The sequence below is a fragment of the Cannabis sativa genome, chromosome 4 (assembly GCF_029168945.1).
Source record: "Cannabis sativa cultivar Pink pepper isolate KNU-18-1 chromosome 4, ASM2916894v1, whole genome shotgun sequence".
Taxonomy (NCBI): Eukaryota; Viridiplantae; Streptophyta; class Magnoliopsida; order Rosales; family Cannabaceae; genus Cannabis; species Cannabis sativa.
This window is the reverse complement of record NC_083604.1, coordinates 82,599,604-82,618,386: the sequence shown is the minus strand read 5'-3', so window position 1 is coordinate 82,618,386 and position 18,783 is coordinate 82,599,604. Positions and strand designations below refer to the sequence as shown.

Genomic DNA, 18,783 nt, shown 5'->3' with positions numbered 1-18,783 from the left:
TGTCATATTTTGACAAAGTTAATTAAAGATTTTAGGTATAACAAGAGCTATCTCTATCTCCACTCACTCATAGTAAAGTAGTAATTATTCCTTTGTAAAGTAAAATTGAATCCAATAAAGTAAAAAGCATATATACTTATACTAGTAGAATTTGAAAATTGAACCGTTGTAAGAAAATGAAAATGAAAAATGGAAATTATTGGTTTCTTTAGTAGGTAAAGGGTGGGATTTTGGTGTCTATTTCATTGCTTTAGACTTTCTTATGAGCATGAGCTGTGTACTATTATTGTACAAGCAATGCCCATTTTCTTCTATTGCCATATTTATTTGCTCATACATATATGTATGTATTTCTAAGTCAAATGGGGCATTTAATGCTTCTTCATTCTAAAATTTATCTTAGTTTCTTTCATTATTAATATAAAGTGAAAGTTTTATTGGATGAGTATTGTTATTGGTCATGAGATTTAATATTTAACTGCACCAATAAATAAATATATGACACTGAAAAGAGTATTTTTTAACATTTTTCTTGTTTGATTATACTACAAAATTTGGTAAAGCTAAAATCTTTGGCAAGTCCAGCCACTATTGCCCTTTTTCAGTTGCAAATTAGCCCAAAAAAACCTTTTTTTTTTAATTATTTTATTTATTTGCATGAGAATGAGATGATAATGAGAATTTCTACTTGTCAAAGTCACCAAATATATAAATATATTCTCAAACAAGAGAAGGAAATCAAAACAGTAATGAGGGGACCAAGCACAAAAAAAATCCATAAGAAATAATCCAAAAATATTTTGATATGGTTTTTCTAATTGATGAATTCCTCCATTAAAGTCCTAGAATATTTATTATTCTTTTTGGGTCCAATTCCAATTTCTATCTCTATCTCATAAATTCTTGGATGGTTTTACTACTTTGATTGGTGGGAGTTTTTATTCTATGCTCATGTACACCATTACTTGATTAATTATTGGGTTGTTGGGAAAAAAAATGCCATTTTCTTATTTGTTATTTTTATTTTCTTTCAAGTACTAAAAAATTAATTGTTTTTGAGTACATTTGTAGATATTGTTGGTTGTGAAAACGATTTGGTTCTCTTTATCTTTTTTTTTTCTCATCAATTATCTAATATAGATAGATACAATTTTAGATTAAGGTTAAGAAAACAGAAAAAGAATATTGTTATTAAATGGTATTATGAAGACTGATTTTGCAGTCAATTATGTGAAATAGCAGCCATAATTGGAATGAATGGCCACCAAAAAGGGTTTAAGAGTAAAAAAAAAGTCTAAAAATTATTATTATAGTTCCAAATTCAATAGTTACTAAAAGATACCAATAGTGTCTAATACCACTTAAGGTGTATATCGCTATTGATGAAATTAAATATAGAGTCTCAAATAATTTAATTTAATAATTATTATAGAATATCGCTAACCATTTACAATGCGCCACTTCTGTGACAGTCAATAGTCCCGTGATCCGTAAGGGGAAACACCGGGTAAGCTGTGCAATCCCACACTGCCTGGGGAAGGTCAAGTGGGATGATTCTGAGACTGTGTAGGTATGAGACTACACAGTTGAAGAGAGATTAAGTGGATTGATTGGTACTACCTATGTCAACAAGGTGCATCTTGTTTTTCGGTAGCCCATCACGAAAGAACTCCACAGTTAAGCGTGCTTGACCTGGGAGCAATTTCAGGATGGGTGACCTCCTGGGAAGTTTTCCCAGGAAGCGTGCGAGTGAGGACAAAGCACGCTGGAAACACTCGTGTTGGTCTGTAGGGTCAGTCGTCAGTCCATGAAGCAGCCAGAGTGACGTACTCGTGTATAAGAGCCATTCATTCCGTGGGTGTAAGGACCCAACGGAGGCTTGAAGCGGGGACGTTACAAATGGTATCAGAGCCTTGACCCAGCCGGAAGTGTGGTCGACGAGGACGTCGGACCCCGTAAGGGGGGGTGATTGTGACGATCGATAGTCCCGTGATCCGTAAGGGGAAACACGGGTAGGCCAGTGCGATCCCACACTGCCTGGGGAAGGTCAAGTGGGATGATTCTGAGACTGTGTAGGTATGAGACTACACAGTTGAAGAGAGATTAAGTGGATTGATTGGTACTACCTATGTCAACAAGGTGCATCTTGTTTTTCGGTAGCCCATCTCGAAAGAACTCCACAGTTAAGCGTGCTTGGCCTGGAGAAATTTCAAGGATGGGTGACCTCCTGGGAAGTTTTCCCAGGATGTGTGTATGTGAGGACAAAGCACGCTGAAAACACTCGTGTTGGTCTGTAGGGCCAGTCATCAATCCAGGAAGCAGCTAGAGTGGCGTACTCGTGTATAAGAGCCATTCATTCCGTGGGTGTAAGGACCCAATGGAGGCTTGAAGCGGGGACGTTACAAATTCCATGCGGTATTAGGTGTGAAGTGACGTCTTATAAGAACATTTCAGTGTTAGCAACTATTAGGGTATAACTGTGTAATTACTAAGTTGTGCAATTACTAGAGTTACACTATATTTTAAAATATAAGGTGTGTTTGGATACGAGGTGGTAATTACATATCAATTCCTAATCTAAGTCAATAATATCTAAAATAGAAAGTTTTTAGTAATTGCATAGTGTAATTACACTCAATTTTCACGGAGGCTATGGGAATTTGAGAGTGTAATTCGAATACCTTAATTACCTTCAATTACACAATTACAATGTAATTATATGGTTAAACAAGCATACCAAATTGTGTAATCACCTCTAATTACAAACAAATTCAATTATACTATAGCTTTCCAAACACGTCCTTAAGGTTATCCTCTCAACCTCACACTATTTTTTTAAGCTAATCAAAATTTAAACCAAAAAGAAAAATTTCAAGAGTAGGCAATGATACATGTCTTCTTAAAATGTCATTTTAATTAGTGTTGGATATCATTAGTGTGTTTTAAAATTTATCATAGTACTATTGCTATTGCATTTTTTATTAGTAGAGTTAGTAGTGGAATTCAATTAATTAGCATTATAGTTTTTCCACTAATTCTAACAACTAAGCAAAGCTCTCACTAAGTGCCACTCTAATGGTATGGATTTTATTTTGACTAAATATTTTCTTCTCTTTTTTTTTTTTTTTTCTTTTCTTTCTCATTTGGTTGAAATATTTTATTGGATAATAGATAATGATGTGTTGGGTAGTACTTATAGGGATGAATTTGGTTACATTCACAATCATTATTGATTATTGTTTGCAAAATTGCAATTATACACGTAATTGGCTAGCTAATTAATTGTTGCATTTATAATATTAATCCAATTATCAAAATTCTATTATAAATTTAAGATGAAAATAATTATGTAAAGAAAAAGAGCTTAAACCAGAAAAATTGTAAAAAAAAATAATGGTGCGTTATAATTAACGTTTGTGATCCTAATTCTAATAATAATAATTATAGGGTTATTGCATTCATTTTTAGTACGTATAAAATATAAATATATAATACCAACTTTATAGTGAAATTAAAAGACATCTAATCGTGCCTCTTCTAATAGAATTTTTACCAAGTTTTATATTATTATTACTAGTGAAATTTGTATCTTAAATATAAATATGCATGTGATAGTTTCTATTCATTTTCATTAATTACTACTTTGTTAAATGTTGATTGTTATTACTAAGGTGACGATATCTAATTTGTTTAGGTTTATTTTTAGTTAAAATTTAAAATCCAATTTAAATTAATAAAAGATAATTAAAACATATTTTAATTTATTTTCAAAACAATATTAAATAAATAAAGAATTACATAACTGAACAAAAAATAATAATATTAAATAAATAAGTAATCAAACAAAACAAACAAAACCTAAAATCTTCATCATCGTCTCTAACTATCCGAGCCTCAGTTCCAACTGCCAGCAATCCCAGTCCCAACTCCGATGGCAACCAACGATCAACTACTCTCCTCCTCTCTCTCAACGGTAAGCAGACTCTCAATCTCGTCGTCCTCAAGATAAAACAACTCAGTTGAACCACTGTATCAGATATCTATTGCATAATTACCAATTAATTAAACACGTTTAAAAATAATTTTAATTAATTAAATAAATAAGTAAAACTAATAATTTAATAAATAGTATTTCCTCAAAAATAAGGTACACACCACCAACTCGGTCGGACGGTAGAGCACGTGATATTCGGGTGAACCTTTATGTGACTCCTCCCCTTTTTTACAAAAGTGGGTACCCTTTGGGGTCTGTAACAGATAACTAATTGTGGTTATGTCAAGTTGTTTAAACAGTTAGTTGGGGTGTCTTGTAACTAACTTTCTGGTTTTTCCGTTATCTGTTTTCTTCTTTCTTTGTCTATCTCTTTGTATAAATACTGGATTAGTCTATTCAATAAAGAAAGGAATTCATATTCTCTTTTCATTTTCTCTGTTCTTTATTTTCTTTGCTTTTCTGTTTTACTACATGGTATCAGTCGCCTTGACCTACGTCTCCAATGGAGTCCACGTCCACTGATCCTGTTCATGCTCCCATGGCTTCCCCGGACCTTACTCAGGCAGCCGGCGCCCACAGCAATTCACAGAATTCCTCTTGGAATCCCTTCTCACATTCTCTTTCTTCCACTTTAACCATCAAACTTGATCGTTCTAACTTTTTTTCTTGGAAATCTCAGGTTCTCCCAACAGTCATCGGGCATGATCTTGACGATATCTTGCTAACAGGCATTCCTCCTCCTGTTACTTTGATCAATGGTGCCCCAAATCCAGCTTACAATCAATGGAAACGTCAAGATCGGCCCATCGCTTTCTTGGATTCGTTCCTCCATGACTGAAGGAGTCCTAGCTTCCGTTGCCAATTTCTCAACTTCACACTCTGTCTGGCGTGCCCTGGAACAGAGATTCTCTAGCCAATCCAAGGCTCGGCTTCTACAACTCAAAAGCCAGTTTTCAACTCTCAGAAAAGGTGGACTCTCTATTTCTGACTACATCGACAAGATGCAATCGATCTCCGACTCTCTTGCCATTGCTGGATCACCCATATCTGATCAAGATCTTATTCTCCAACTTCTAAACGGCCTTGGCCCTGAGTTTGACTCGGTTGTATCGGGCATCACTGCGCGTAGTGACTTTCTTACCCCTGAAGAAGTGCAGTCTCTTGTCCTTTCTCATGAAAGTCGTCTGGAGCACCATAACTCCATTACTGATCTTAATATGAAGCTGCAGGAAAATGTAGCTTTTTCAGGATCAAGAATGAACCCTTATCGACCCCCACAAGGCTTCAAGAATGGCACTCGAGGTGGCTTTCGTGGAAATGTTCAGAACAACAGAGTCCAATGTCAGTTGTGCTTACGATTTGGCCATACAGCCCCTGTATGCCATTATCGATTTGATAAAAATTGGGCTCCATCAAAATCAAGCACCACCAATCCTCCTGGCAATTCCACTCATCCTCCTCCTCGTGCTTTTGTCACTGAACAAGAATTTGCTTATGATCCGCAAGCGTATGCTACTTCTTTCTTACCCAATTAAACTACAATATATATACACTCATAAATAAGTGTTCCCAAGCAATATGGGACTAGTTATCTAAAGACTTCAAAATGCACATCTTCATTTTTTAATAATTCATAAATATGTTCCAACAAAGATGCATGCATGTATTCTAGCTATCAAGTCTTAATTTCATGATAAAATTTTAGTAATTGGATAAATTAATGCTACTTTGGTGTGATTAAATCTATATATTTTACTACTGCGATTAGTCTTGTCCCCACGACATGGTTTTGAGTATTTTAGTCTTGTATGCGTGATATGGTTTTGTTTTGTTTTGGTTTCATTATTAATTCTTCTTGGTTCTTCAATGGCTCGCTATCAAACCATTGTTATTGGTTAGTAATAATAAGTTTTCTACGACTGAATGAGTTATTAATAATGCAATTACATATCTTACATAATAGTTGAGTGCTTAAGCTAGCTACGAGATTGAATGAACTTGATGCAGCAGTTTCTACTGTTGTATCTTATGAGCGGTGGATAAAACATAATATAGATATTTTTAAGGTTAATTGTTCTTTTTCATCTAATTTTATTTTAATTTTTTTGCCAAACGATCTGAAAATTAGGCGTCTGGTTATTTGACTCGTTTTTCAAATTTCAATCTTAATTATATATATTTTTTTTTTGGAGATTATTATTTTAGTTGATTTACATTAATAAAATTTTACTATTAATTTTTATTACAAGTGATAATGTGGAGTACATTGATAATAAAGATTATCATGTAAATCTGTGAGTCGGTAGTTTCATGTTTTGAGTTGGTATGGTGTTAAAGACATTTATAGTCTAAAGAAATATCTCCCTTGTATTTGGCTCATTCCCTTGCTAAGTTTTCGAAAACTTGGTGGGCGTATTTGCCTACTGCTCTCTACTTTATTTAATCCTCTTTCATTTCGCCTTTCTCTTTCTCTTTCTCTTCCTTAATGAAAATTCTTTTATTTCAAAAAAATAAAAATAAAATGAACACATGCATGCATATAATCTAAGATTGGAGCATTCCTATTAGGTACACTAACAACTTACATGGAGAGTGGTATATAGCGATTTCTTGTACTATTTAATAAATCAAAATATGCAAGACGTAATATTAAATTGCATCAATAATAGTATATTATCTATTGTGATGCTTGACACCTTAAGATATCCTCCAATATTAAAATAATTAGGTATTTAAAGTAATTAAGGATGGTAATTGGGCTTAGTTAGAATAATTGTCTTCTTATTTTTGTGGGTCAGTTGAGGATTGTAAGTTTTTGTTACAAATTATGCCTAACGTGTCTCTCTTTTATTAAAAATTTTGCTAATAAATTGCTCATAATTTAGCAAAGTATCTCATCTAATTTTTAACCGTGTGTTTCGAGAAAATGATATTACTTATTTTGAAGTTCAAGATGTTAATAGAATGGATATAATTGAAAAGAAAATATGTAGGAAAGGTAAAAAGGAAGAAGAAGTGAATTCAATTGAATTAAATAATAAGTGTCAGAACTCAGCATTCAGAAATATAGGTGGTCAAATACGTTATCTACCCTAATAATAATCTAATCTAACACATAATTAATTATATTAATTTCAAACAAAATTTGTCAGTACTATTACTACTACTACTACTGATATGGTCACTCAAATTAGTACAATGGCTACCATTTCATTTCATCACTCCTTTTTGAGTTTTATATTACGAGTATACTACTAGTACATACACACTTATTACATATAATGGTGCATATTGAATCTTGACCATACAACATTTTTAATTGTGTGATTCGGATTCTGATTAATTATACATTATTACACTTATGAGTGTGTGAATCATTATTCTTATATCATATATATATTGCTCAAATTCAACACTAAAACTCTCAACACACAAACATGAACATTAATTTATCATAACTGATTAAAATTGCTGCAACTAAACATTCCTTACATACACATTCTAATATATAACAATAATGTATTAATATGGCTTATATATATGTCTTGAACATCAATAATAACTATTAACATATTATAATATATATGGCTTATCTTGGTTGTTAATTAATTTGTCATGCTGAGCTGAGACAATTAAAATTAATCACTAATTTTGGTGAGAAACCTTACTTAATTCCATTAATTAAATCATTCTCAATTTCTCATTACTATATATTAAAGGGGTTGCATGAAATTAATTTATAATTATTATTATTATTGTACCTAAAACTCTATATATCATCCTATTTTAACGTTACCATTTCTCTAATCTAATTAATCTTTGCATTAAATTATATATAATATAACTTATATAATTCAGAATAAAAACTGATCAACTATATCAAATATCATCATCGTCCATGATTCATCATATAAACTAAAGATATTTTCATGAAATCTACAAGGATTTAAACGAGTTGAGTTGAGAGTTGAGACCGAGTCAAAGTCTCTTAACTCAGTTCTCTAAATTACATTTAATTAATTCATCCCTACTAGCCCTCATTTGGTTACTTAGCTGTACATAAATAGAAATTAAAGCTTCCGTTCAGGGGCAAAATTGGAAATTCATACCTCCACAATAAAGAGTAAAGCCTCTTACCACACGTGTGTCTCTAGTATGTGTCCCCCTATACTATTTTCGCCGGAGAATCACAGTTCAGGCAGCTCAGAACAACGGCGCCGGCAGATTCAGATCGAACAAGAACGGTTTCTTCTCTTTACCGATCATCATCTTCTTATTCTTATTTTCCTGCTCGTTCACAACCACATCCACATTCTCAAGCTTATATCCCTTATACTCCGATCTCGCCGGCGCCGATGCAGGCGAAACGCCGTGAAAGTACACCGGTTGTCTCCACAACTGCATACACTCTCCGACAACCACAGACTGATTCGGAGACGCCGCCACAACAACAGGTCCTCCTGAGATGCTTCCGTGACCGAAGTTAGTTTTAGCTTTAGGACCGCGGAGACTCCGTGCGGCGTCGTCGTACGCACGCGCCGCTTCCTCCGCCGTATCAAAGGTTCCGAGCCACTTCCGAGTCTTCTTCCACGGATCGCGAATCTCAGCGGCGAATCGTCCCCACGGCCGTTTTCGTACTCCTCTGAAGTGAGATTCCTTCATCGGCGGAGGTACTCTGAAGTGCTGCGATTCAGGTGGAGAAATCGGCGATGGCGCAATAGATCTAGGGTGAGGTGGAGATCCGTCGTTGAGAGAGTTGTTGCGAAGACGAAGTGTATCAACCGCCATTGATAGTAAAATTTGCAGAGAGAAAAAGGTTAGAACTTAGAGAGAAAGGGTAGGGTTTTTGTGAGGGTATTTATAGTGGAGGAGACAGGCTGGGTTAATACCGACAGCTTTGCCTTTTAATTTTTTTATTTATTTTTTAATTATATTTTTTATTCTTTCCTTGTATTTTGGATCATATTTATCATTCTTTTCACTAAAAATAATTTTATTTTATTTTTTTTAGGCTAATTAAAATCTTTCTCTTTGATATGTATTAAATTATCTCTCTTAGATTTATTTTATTGTTAAAAATATCTTTTAAACAATTAAAATTATTCGATTTAAGAACTTTAGTCTAATTGCATTCAATTTTATTAATTTTTATGTACTAAATCATGCTCACTACACTTAAATATCTATCAAATCATGTCACTCGAATTTAAACATGTAACAAATTACGTTCTCTGAGCTTTCATCAATGTTAGACTTTCCTTACTAAAATTGGACAAACGTTCTTAAAATTAACAATTACAATAATTTAGGAGAAATTTTTAATAACTTTAAAAATTCAAAAATATTATTTGGTGCATGTAAAAGTTTAAAAAGTAAAAATCTTAATTAGTATTTTTTCAATGATCATTGATATTATAGACTAAGAAAAAATTAGTTAGTTAAACCACTTGAGGCTAGCTCAAGTGGCCATAGATGGGTGTGTGAGTGTTGGAGGTCCTGGGTTCGAGTCCCATGTAAAACATGTTGTAATATATAAACGCTTAAATAAAAAAAAAATTAGTTAAATCACCAAATCATTTAAAAGAATAGATAAAAATTCAAAATAAAGATCTTTAATTAAGAAAGATTCGATCTTAAAGATAATAAGTAGCACAAGCAAAATTATGAGCAACTCTATTAGCAGAATATTAAACAAATAAATGAGAGATTTCGCTCAAATAGTTAAATAAATGTTTGCAGTCATTAACAATTAATTTAAAAAAAAAAAGTTTATTATCAACTGACTTTGAATAGTCTCAACTACCACTAAATAATTTGTCTCTAACATTATCGCCAGTCATTTTTTATTTTTAATTCAAATAAGAGTCTTCTTGATACTTATAATTTTAGCAAATTTAAGTTCCGCAACCCCGTTAAAAGAAGTAGTACGAGCTTTAAGAAAGCTATAATATGCTAATTAAGTTTGGTTAGAAGCAAAGTAAAAAAGAGAGAGAGAGAGAGAGAGAGAGAGAGAGAGAGAGAGAGAGAGAGAGAGAGAGAGGATTTTAGGTGTCCAACAATTAGGATATAGAATAATAACACTATTGATTTACTAATTAAATTGCTTAAATATATAGCTATATGCTATGTTAAAGTACTATAAAATAGGTGTTTCTTTTTTTTTTTCTTCAAAATATATCATTAAAATTAAATTTTATATATTTTACCTTTACTTAACTACACTAAATTATTGTTTGAATAAAAAAAATGGTGAAAATACTAAAAGGCACCTTAATATAATTTAATATTTACATTTCCCATATTTAATTTTAACAAGTAATATAAATAATTAGTGTGGCTGTGTTGTGGAATACCTTAAAATGCATAAAATATGAGTATTGTTTAAATTAGATTTTGTGGATATGCAAATTAATAAAAGAGTATTGTTATAAGGTACTAGTAGTACTTAGCACTGTCTTGACATGTCGCGTTGCGATTGACTAGCGATATTCCCTAAAAGTTATTATATTAAATTATATAGGACTCGATAATTAGTTTGACCAGTAGTGATATTGATACATAGGAGAGTACTAGGCACCACTGGTACCTTTAGCATTTCTCTTAATAAAAATAAGAAAATTAATAATGGCATGAAAAAGCAAGTGTGGAAAAATGGGAATAGGATATGGGGCGTTTTAATGCTTTGACCAAATGGAAATTGTACATTTTGTGCTGTCCTATCCTCTCCCTCTCTCTCTCTCTCTAATTAATTATTTTAGTACACTATTTTAATATGGGGCGTTTTTGTTTTTTTTTTTAAATAACTTGAGCCTCAAGTGGCTATAGGTAAGTGTGTGAGTGTTGGAAGTTCTGGGTTCGAATCACAAGTAAAACATGTTGTAATATATAAACACTTAAATTAAAAAAAAAAAATTAATATATAATCGTATAGTACATTGTTTTTATTTTAGACAACTTATAAATTTTTTAAAATATATGAATAATTTTTAATACTGAAAATACAACTCAACTTACAATGCATAAAATAAAAAATATTAACTGGCATAATAAAATATTTTTCCATACTATAAACTATTTTAAATTTTAAAAAATTTACATACCATCTTAAATAATTACAATTTATATAATCATGAAAAAAAAATAATTATATTAGAAAACTCTTTTAAATATACTAAAAGAGATAGAAATATACCAAAATACATTTTTTAGCAAAGCAAGAGCTACACTCATAATAAGTGTAAAAACCACCCCAAAAAACCAAGTTGCAGATGCACTTGATCTCCTTCCCCATTGAAAGTTGATTTGCACCACAGTAAATATCACATTTAGGATAATTTTTTCACACGATCACTACATGCGTTTTCTTAAATAATATAAATCTTGCTTAACGAGACAGATTATAAAAAAATAAAATATTCATCATAAGAAAAAGTTGTAAGTAATAATAAGAGAAAACATGATAAAATTTTCGCTTTACATAATAAGACTTGGGATTCCAATTTGATTTAAACAAAAAGACTTTACAATATTTTTAGTTATACTTGTAACGACACTAATATAAGCTTTCATTGGTACGTTATTTTGGTTGCTTTCTGAAATGACGACTGATCCTGCAAACCAACACGAGTATTTTCAGTGTACTTTGTCCTTACTCGCATGCATCCTAAAAAATTTTTCCAGTCATCCATCCTAAGATTACTCCAGATCAATCACGCTTAACTTTAAAGTTCTTAAATGATAAGCCACCGAAAAACTAGATACACTTTACCCATTAATTAATCAATTTATAAAAAAAAAAAAAAAATCCTAAATTCCTAATTGAATAACAATAACAAAGGCATTCAAACCTTTCTAACAAATATTGAACATCTATTGCCTTTTGTTCAAGCCAAGTTAGTGCTTTCCTACTTAACATGAATTCCAAGTGCTTGGTTTTCCAACCTTATAGTATTAGGAAAATTTCATTTTTTGCCCCTAATAAAACCCTCAATATCAAAATTTAGACCCTTCACTAATTTGTATAAATTAATTCCATTGATTACATGAACTTCCCATTTTACATTTTTTTTTAAAAAAAAAAAAATTATTAAAAACTAAAAAAACTTCCCCCTCTCTCTTCTCTCTCTCTTCCTCTCTCTCTTGCCTCTCGTGCACCCCTCTTTCTCTCTAGAAAAAATTGAAAAAACTTCCCTCTCTCTTCCCTGTCGAATGTTTATTTCTCAGTGGACGGTGGTAGAAAACCGGAGCACACTCCAATCACTCAAGAATCTTACACCATTATAATGGATAAGTTGTGTTTTAAGGATTTTGTTAGATTTTATGTAATTTGCTTTTGTTATATTGTTGGAACTGGTATTTTTTGGTCTGAAATGGTAGAGATCTTGCAGATCTGGTTTTCTGTTGAAATCTGGGTTTTCCAGATGTTATCGACAGTTTATCGATAGAATATCGATGCCATGTTGATATCCTGCTAAGAAAGATTAGGGATGACCATTATCGACATGTTGTCGACAGTTTGTCGATATCATGTCGATTAAAAAGCAAATTAACCCTAAAATTGAAAGTAGTTTGACCAATAAAATTGTCTGTGTTGTTAATGTATATCGATAGGATGTCGTAGGTGTATCGATAGGATGTCGACACAATGAGAATAAAAAAATTTGACCTAAAATGTCGATAATTTGTCGACGGTATGTCAATATTTTGTCGACAATTTTGTTTGCTAAATAGGCGTGATCATATACTTAGAATATCGACAGCATGTCGACAGTATGTCGATATGTTGGCGACAATGTGATGTAATTGCTTTCTGTGACTGCTAAGTGTGATATCGATTGAATGTCGACATCATGTCGATATTGTGTCGACAATTTTGTGTAGACAAATTCTCAAATAACTTATGTATGTTAATTTGCATTTTAATCGACATGATATCGACAAACTGTCGGCAACATGTCGATAATGGTCATCCCTGACCTTTCTTAGCAGGATATCGACATAGCATCGATATTCTATCGATAAACTGTCGATAACATCTGGAAAATCCAGATTTCGACAGAAAACTAGATCTGCAAGATCTCTACCATTTAAAACCAAAAAATACCAGTTTTAAAAAATACGACACATATAACGAAAGCAAACTGCATAAAGTCTAACAAAATGCTTAAAACACAACTTATCCATTATAATGGTGTAAGATTCTTGAGTGAATTGGGTGTGCTCCGGTTTTCCACCACCGCCCACCGAGAAATAAACATTCGACAGGGAAGAGAGAGAGGAAAGAGAGAGGGAAGTATTTTCAGTTTTTCTAGAGAGAGAGAGGTGCACAAGAAGGAAGAGAGAGAGGAAGAGAGAGAGGAAGAGAAAGGGAAGAGAGAGGGAAGTTTTTTTAGTTTTTAACATTTTTTTTATTTTTTAAAAAAAGGGTAAAATGGAAAGTTCATGTAATCAATGGAATTAATTTGTACAAATTAGTTGAGGGTCTAAATTTTTGTAACGTCCCCGCTTCAAGCCTCCATTGGGTCCTTACACCCACGGAATAATGGCTCTTATACACGAGTACGTCACTCTGGCTGCTTCCTGGATCGATGACTGACCCTACAGACCAACACGAGTGTTTCCAACGTGCTTTGTCCTCACTCGCACGCTTCCTGGGAAAACTTCCCAGGAGGTCACCCATCCTGAAATTGCTCCCAGGTCAAGCACGCTTAACTGTGGAGTTCTTTCGTGATGGGCTACCGAAAAACAAGATACACCTTGTTGATATAGGTAGTACCAATCAATCCATTTAAGCCATCTTCAACTGTGTAGTCCCATACCTACACAGTCTCAAAGTCATCCCACTTGACCTTCCCCAGGCGGTGTGGGATTGCACAGCTTACCCGGTGTTTCCCCTTATGGATCGTATCATTCACTTTTCTATCCCCATCACCAAGAGACCAAAGTTTTAGAGTAAAGTTTAGATGTCAAAATTAAAAGATCATACTATTCTAATATCGATTGTATGGATTTCGATACATTTTCGCTAATTTTTGATTCTATTATTTATTTCTCGTGAATAAAATAGGGTTTAGATCCAGATTACAATATTTTAACAGTAAGTGCTCACCTATGTTAGAGCTTTATTTGAATAAGTTGGTCAATTTAGAATGGATTGTTTAGCGCGTGATAATGATGTCCAAGTCCTAGAATCTTTCATCATGGGAAAGAGAGGGCCGTAATATAAGCTAAAAATAACTAAAATTATTGGTATCAAAGGAGCATTAAATTAGATAAATAGACACCAATATAATCAAGTTGTGATAAAAATAGACAACTTAATTTATATCTAAGCTATTATGAGTAATTTGTATATAAATGCTTTTAGAATTTAGTTTGTTCATTCATGATTATAAGAGTCTTTTAAAAAAAAGAATCGTAATTTTTGGCGTGTATATTTTTTTTTTTAAATTGTGTTTCTCAAACTTCTGATTTATTGCGTGAAATACCTATTATTGTAGTGAGAGACTTTTGTGTTGAATGAAAGTTAATTATCCTTTAACCAAAAACAAAAGATTATTAATAAAAATTAAGGTTGAATGATACATATTTATTTGGTGGATTTGAATTGATTAATATATGAATAAATAAATAAAAGTGGTGTGTGAGGGTAGTAAAGTAATAGTATAGTAGTAGTAATTAAGCACGTGGAGGAGGAAGTAGGAGAGTCGGCGCCGACTGTTTCAGTTTGGGACACCTTTTCCTTTCCTGTTGACTCTCTCTACTGGACCCCACTTCCTATTACCCTATTACCTAATATCAACATCAATTCCTCTTATTTTTATTAAAATAAAAATGAGGTGGAATTTAGTTAGGAGGAATGAAGGGCCCGTTTGGACCCATCGGACCCCAAGGTCCGACCATCGGACCTCTTTCATCCTCTCTCTCTCAAATCGCAGAAAAAAAAAAAGTTTCAGAGCCGATGGTCGGACCTTGGGGTCCGATGGGGTCCGACCAATCGGACCCATCGGACCCCAAGGTCCGACCATCGACCTCTTTTTTCCTCTCTCCGAAATGCGAAGAAAAAAAAAAAAAAAGAAAAGTCCCACAGGCGAAGGTTTCGTGGGTGGCGTTTGGGTCCGAGAGTGGGTGGCGTTTGGGTCCGATGGGGATGGGGTTTGGGTTCGGGTGGCGTTGGGGTCGACTGTGAGTTGAGAGAGAGAGAGAGAGTTGGCTGAGAGAGATAGAGAGAGAGATGATGCAGAGAGAGAGAATTGTGAGGGGGTATTTTTGGGGTTTTGAAAAAAAAAAGTATAGTTTTTTTATAGTGTAAATTTTTGGTATAATAATAAAATTTTTTAATTATTTAAGCATATAAATTCAAATTTCCCTTATAAAGGGGTTGTACTAGGCTTACATAATAAAAAAAAAATGACTAATTAAAAAAATAAATCAAAAGGTACACAGTTATAACATTAAATTAGATTAAAAAAAAAAATTAAATAAATAAAAATGTATTGAAATGATTTTTTAGGAGGTGTAGCATATAATTACCCTGTATTTTTTTTAAGTAAAAATTTAAAGTTTCAATCAACATATGTATGGAATACATAATAATAGTAAGAATTCATTCCAAAGGCAGTTACTGTCAAAGAAAGTTTTGCTTACCAGGCCTTTGCATCTCTTTTATTCAGTTGCTTTGGTGTGTGGAATCCGATTGATTGAGTTTAATTAATTTAGTATATACTGTATTAGTTTTCTAGTTTTGATTACTATTTACCTTATTTTTTTCATTTGATTTTATTTGATAGGTGGTATCTATAATGTTAATAACATTGTTTTGGTATTTATCTATAATATTGCATAGTAGTTTAATTTGTTTTCAAATAAGATTTTTTATTTAATTGTTTGTGATATGTAGTTTTTCAAAGTTTGGCTCATACATAACATATGAGAATTGGTTATGTTTTTTGATATTTATTTGCAGTTGTGGTGCGGATAGTGGCAATTTTTTAATAATGAATAGTGCTATTTTTTGGTAGCGGATTGGTTTCTGCCACCAAAAGTGGTTCTTCTCTGCCATTAATGAGGTTCTTTTGTATTATGTAAGGTGGTTGTTTTGTGCCACAAAAACTGGGTCTTTTGGGCCTTTTATGGAATTATTTGTTCCATTTATAATAAGACTCTACATCGGTTGGTTTAAGCACTTTATCCTATATATTTTCTAACCTAATCTAAAGTTCAGATTTTTAAAATTAAAGTGTAACCCGCCTAATTTAAAAAAAAGAAATCTGTAAACCGACCAACGCTTTGGGCAGTTTGGTTGGGTTAACCCACCCAAATCGGCCATACTTTTTTTTTTAGTTTCAAAGTCAAAGTTAATAAAAATTAAAAATATCAGATTCCACCAAAGCACACCAAAATATATATGACTTTGAAACTAACAATTAAATATATAACTTTATATTATTATATATTCAATTATTTATGTTATATATAATAAAAACTAAAAAGGATTTGACGGTTTGTAATTTTTTCGAGTTATTTCAGTTTGTAATTTTTATCGATTTTTTCGGTTTGGTTTTTACGAATTATTTATAGGCTCTCTTATTAGACTAGAGTTGGATTAAATGAGCTTGACAAAGATAATGGGCCATAAATCACAAGCCTTGGCCGAATTCTCTATAAGGCCCAAGGACATAAATTTTTGCCATTTTATTTCATTAAATGAAATAATCTTTTTTTTTTCTTTTCAAAAGCACCATTTATCTAATATTTTGATATACATATTAATTTTATCTATTCAATAATTATCGAAAAAAATTATTTTTTTAAATTTATTTATTAATTAGACCTACAAAGTGTCTTAATTAACAAATAAATTCTATCTCTCTTTTCTTTTCAAAATTGCTCAAACTTAGTGAAAATTCTCAAATAAGACATAGATTTATTTTAAAATTTTAATTGACTTATTAAATCAATTAATTGAGTCTACAAGATAATATTATCTCATATACTGTGGGCACCATGAGCCTATGTTATTAAGATTCATTCCCATGGGCAATTAATTAAGTCAATTAGAAATTTAATAGCCCATGTTTATGACCATGGGCACTTAATTCTTCTTAAAATTGTCCGAACTTAGTGAAAATTCTCAAATAAGACATAATCTCATTTTAGAATTCTAATTAACTTATTAAATCAATTAATTGAGTCTACAATGTAGTATTATTTCAGATAATGTGGGGACCATGAACCTATGTTATTAGAGTTTATGCCTTGAAAAGTATGTAAAGATATTTTTTTTATATAAATAAGAGTTGAATATTTTTTATATATGCATGAATGTTAAGGTTATAACTTGTAGTTGTACAGAGAATTAAAATCACATAACCATGAATAAAACAGTTAGCAACATATTAAAGTTTATGAATTTTTAATTAATGGTTGCTAGTATGGTTCACTGATGCATGTTATTCGGTGCAAGTAATCTCGATTTGGATTAGTGTTGTAGCATGATATCTAAGTGAAGATGTTGTATATAATAGAGATTATATATGACAATAACTGATATGAATAAAGTTGTCTCTATTAAACTTACCATTTACTATAAGGACCTAATTCACATCATAAAGATGATCAATAGTAGATTGGTCAAAATCCTGAGTAATTGTGAACTCTTGTTCATGTTATTAGGTTTTTTTTTGATTCACTCGTTAAAGTTTATTAGAGAAGATGATTCTTACAACTTTTATTTTGGAAATCTAATAATGTAGATTAGGAGTGGGCATCCGATCTAGTCCAATATTTTTTTCCTCATCCGATCCAATCCAATTAGTAATTGGATTTGGAAAATCATCATCCGATCCAATCCAATTAGACCTCAAAATCCAATCCAATCCAATCCAATTACTAATTGGATTTGATCGGTTTTTTAATTGGATATCCAATTACACACCTAAATTTCAATATTAGCTTAAAAATATAAAGAAAAATACGTAAAAAACTAAGTATCACTTTTTATTTAAGTTTAATACTTTATAAATATACTATTCTTACAAGTCTATTGTAGCTAAAAGTTTAAAATAATTAAAACAATAACATTTCTAAGTAATAAAATAGAACAAAACATCATGAAAATAAATACACTAAACAATCAAGTGTTACAAATTCAACATACAAAAAAATCTAATAAATATTTGTTATATTTTTTAATATTTTTTATTATATATATAATTTTTTAATATATATAAATGTAATTGGATTTTGAGATTGACATCCAATAACCGATCCAATCCAATTAGAATCTAACTTTTAGCATCCAATCTAATCCAATTGTAATTGGATATCCAACTTTTTGTAATTGGATTGGATTGGATCAGTTCGGTTCAATTGGATTGGATTGGATGATGCCCACCCCTAATGTAGATGACTAGGAATACGATCACAATAATGGAATCTTGACTTTCCTAACATATCGAATGTTGATTCCTTTTAAGTGTTAATTCTGGAACTGAAAAATTGTGCATAAATTTAGATTAGATCTAAATTATACTTTCACTAGTGAATTAATGATACTAAAGGATAAAGAACTAATTAGAAAAATAAAATAGTAATTTGACTAAAAATAATTACGAACCGACACAGGGAGAGCTAATTACTGAAATTGATTATATCAATGGACACTACAGTAAAACTCAATAAATATAATTTCATAATTACTAAGAGTTCAATTCTATATTTATAGTAGAGTAATCGTGGAATTAATAAACATGATTATTTAGTTGATGAGACTCAATAAATAATCTTGC

The 18,783-nt window shown here is 31.7% G+C and overlaps 1 protein-coding gene across 1 annotated transcript; it reads right to left on the bottom strand.

Annotated features, from left to right (window-relative positions):
* Window positions 1-7,847: 7,847 nt before the first annotated feature.
* Window positions 7,848-8,854, bottom strand: LOC115711950 (ethylene-responsive transcription factor 3). The gene has a single exon (XM_030640149.2). It carries the CDS (start codon window positions 8,780-8,782, stop codon window positions 8,198-8,200), a length of 585 nt encoding a protein of 194 aa, XP_030496009.1. The 5' UTR covers window positions 8,783-8,854; the 3' UTR covers window positions 7,848-8,197.
* Between the last annotated feature and the right edge of the window lie 9,929 nt (window positions 8,855-18,783).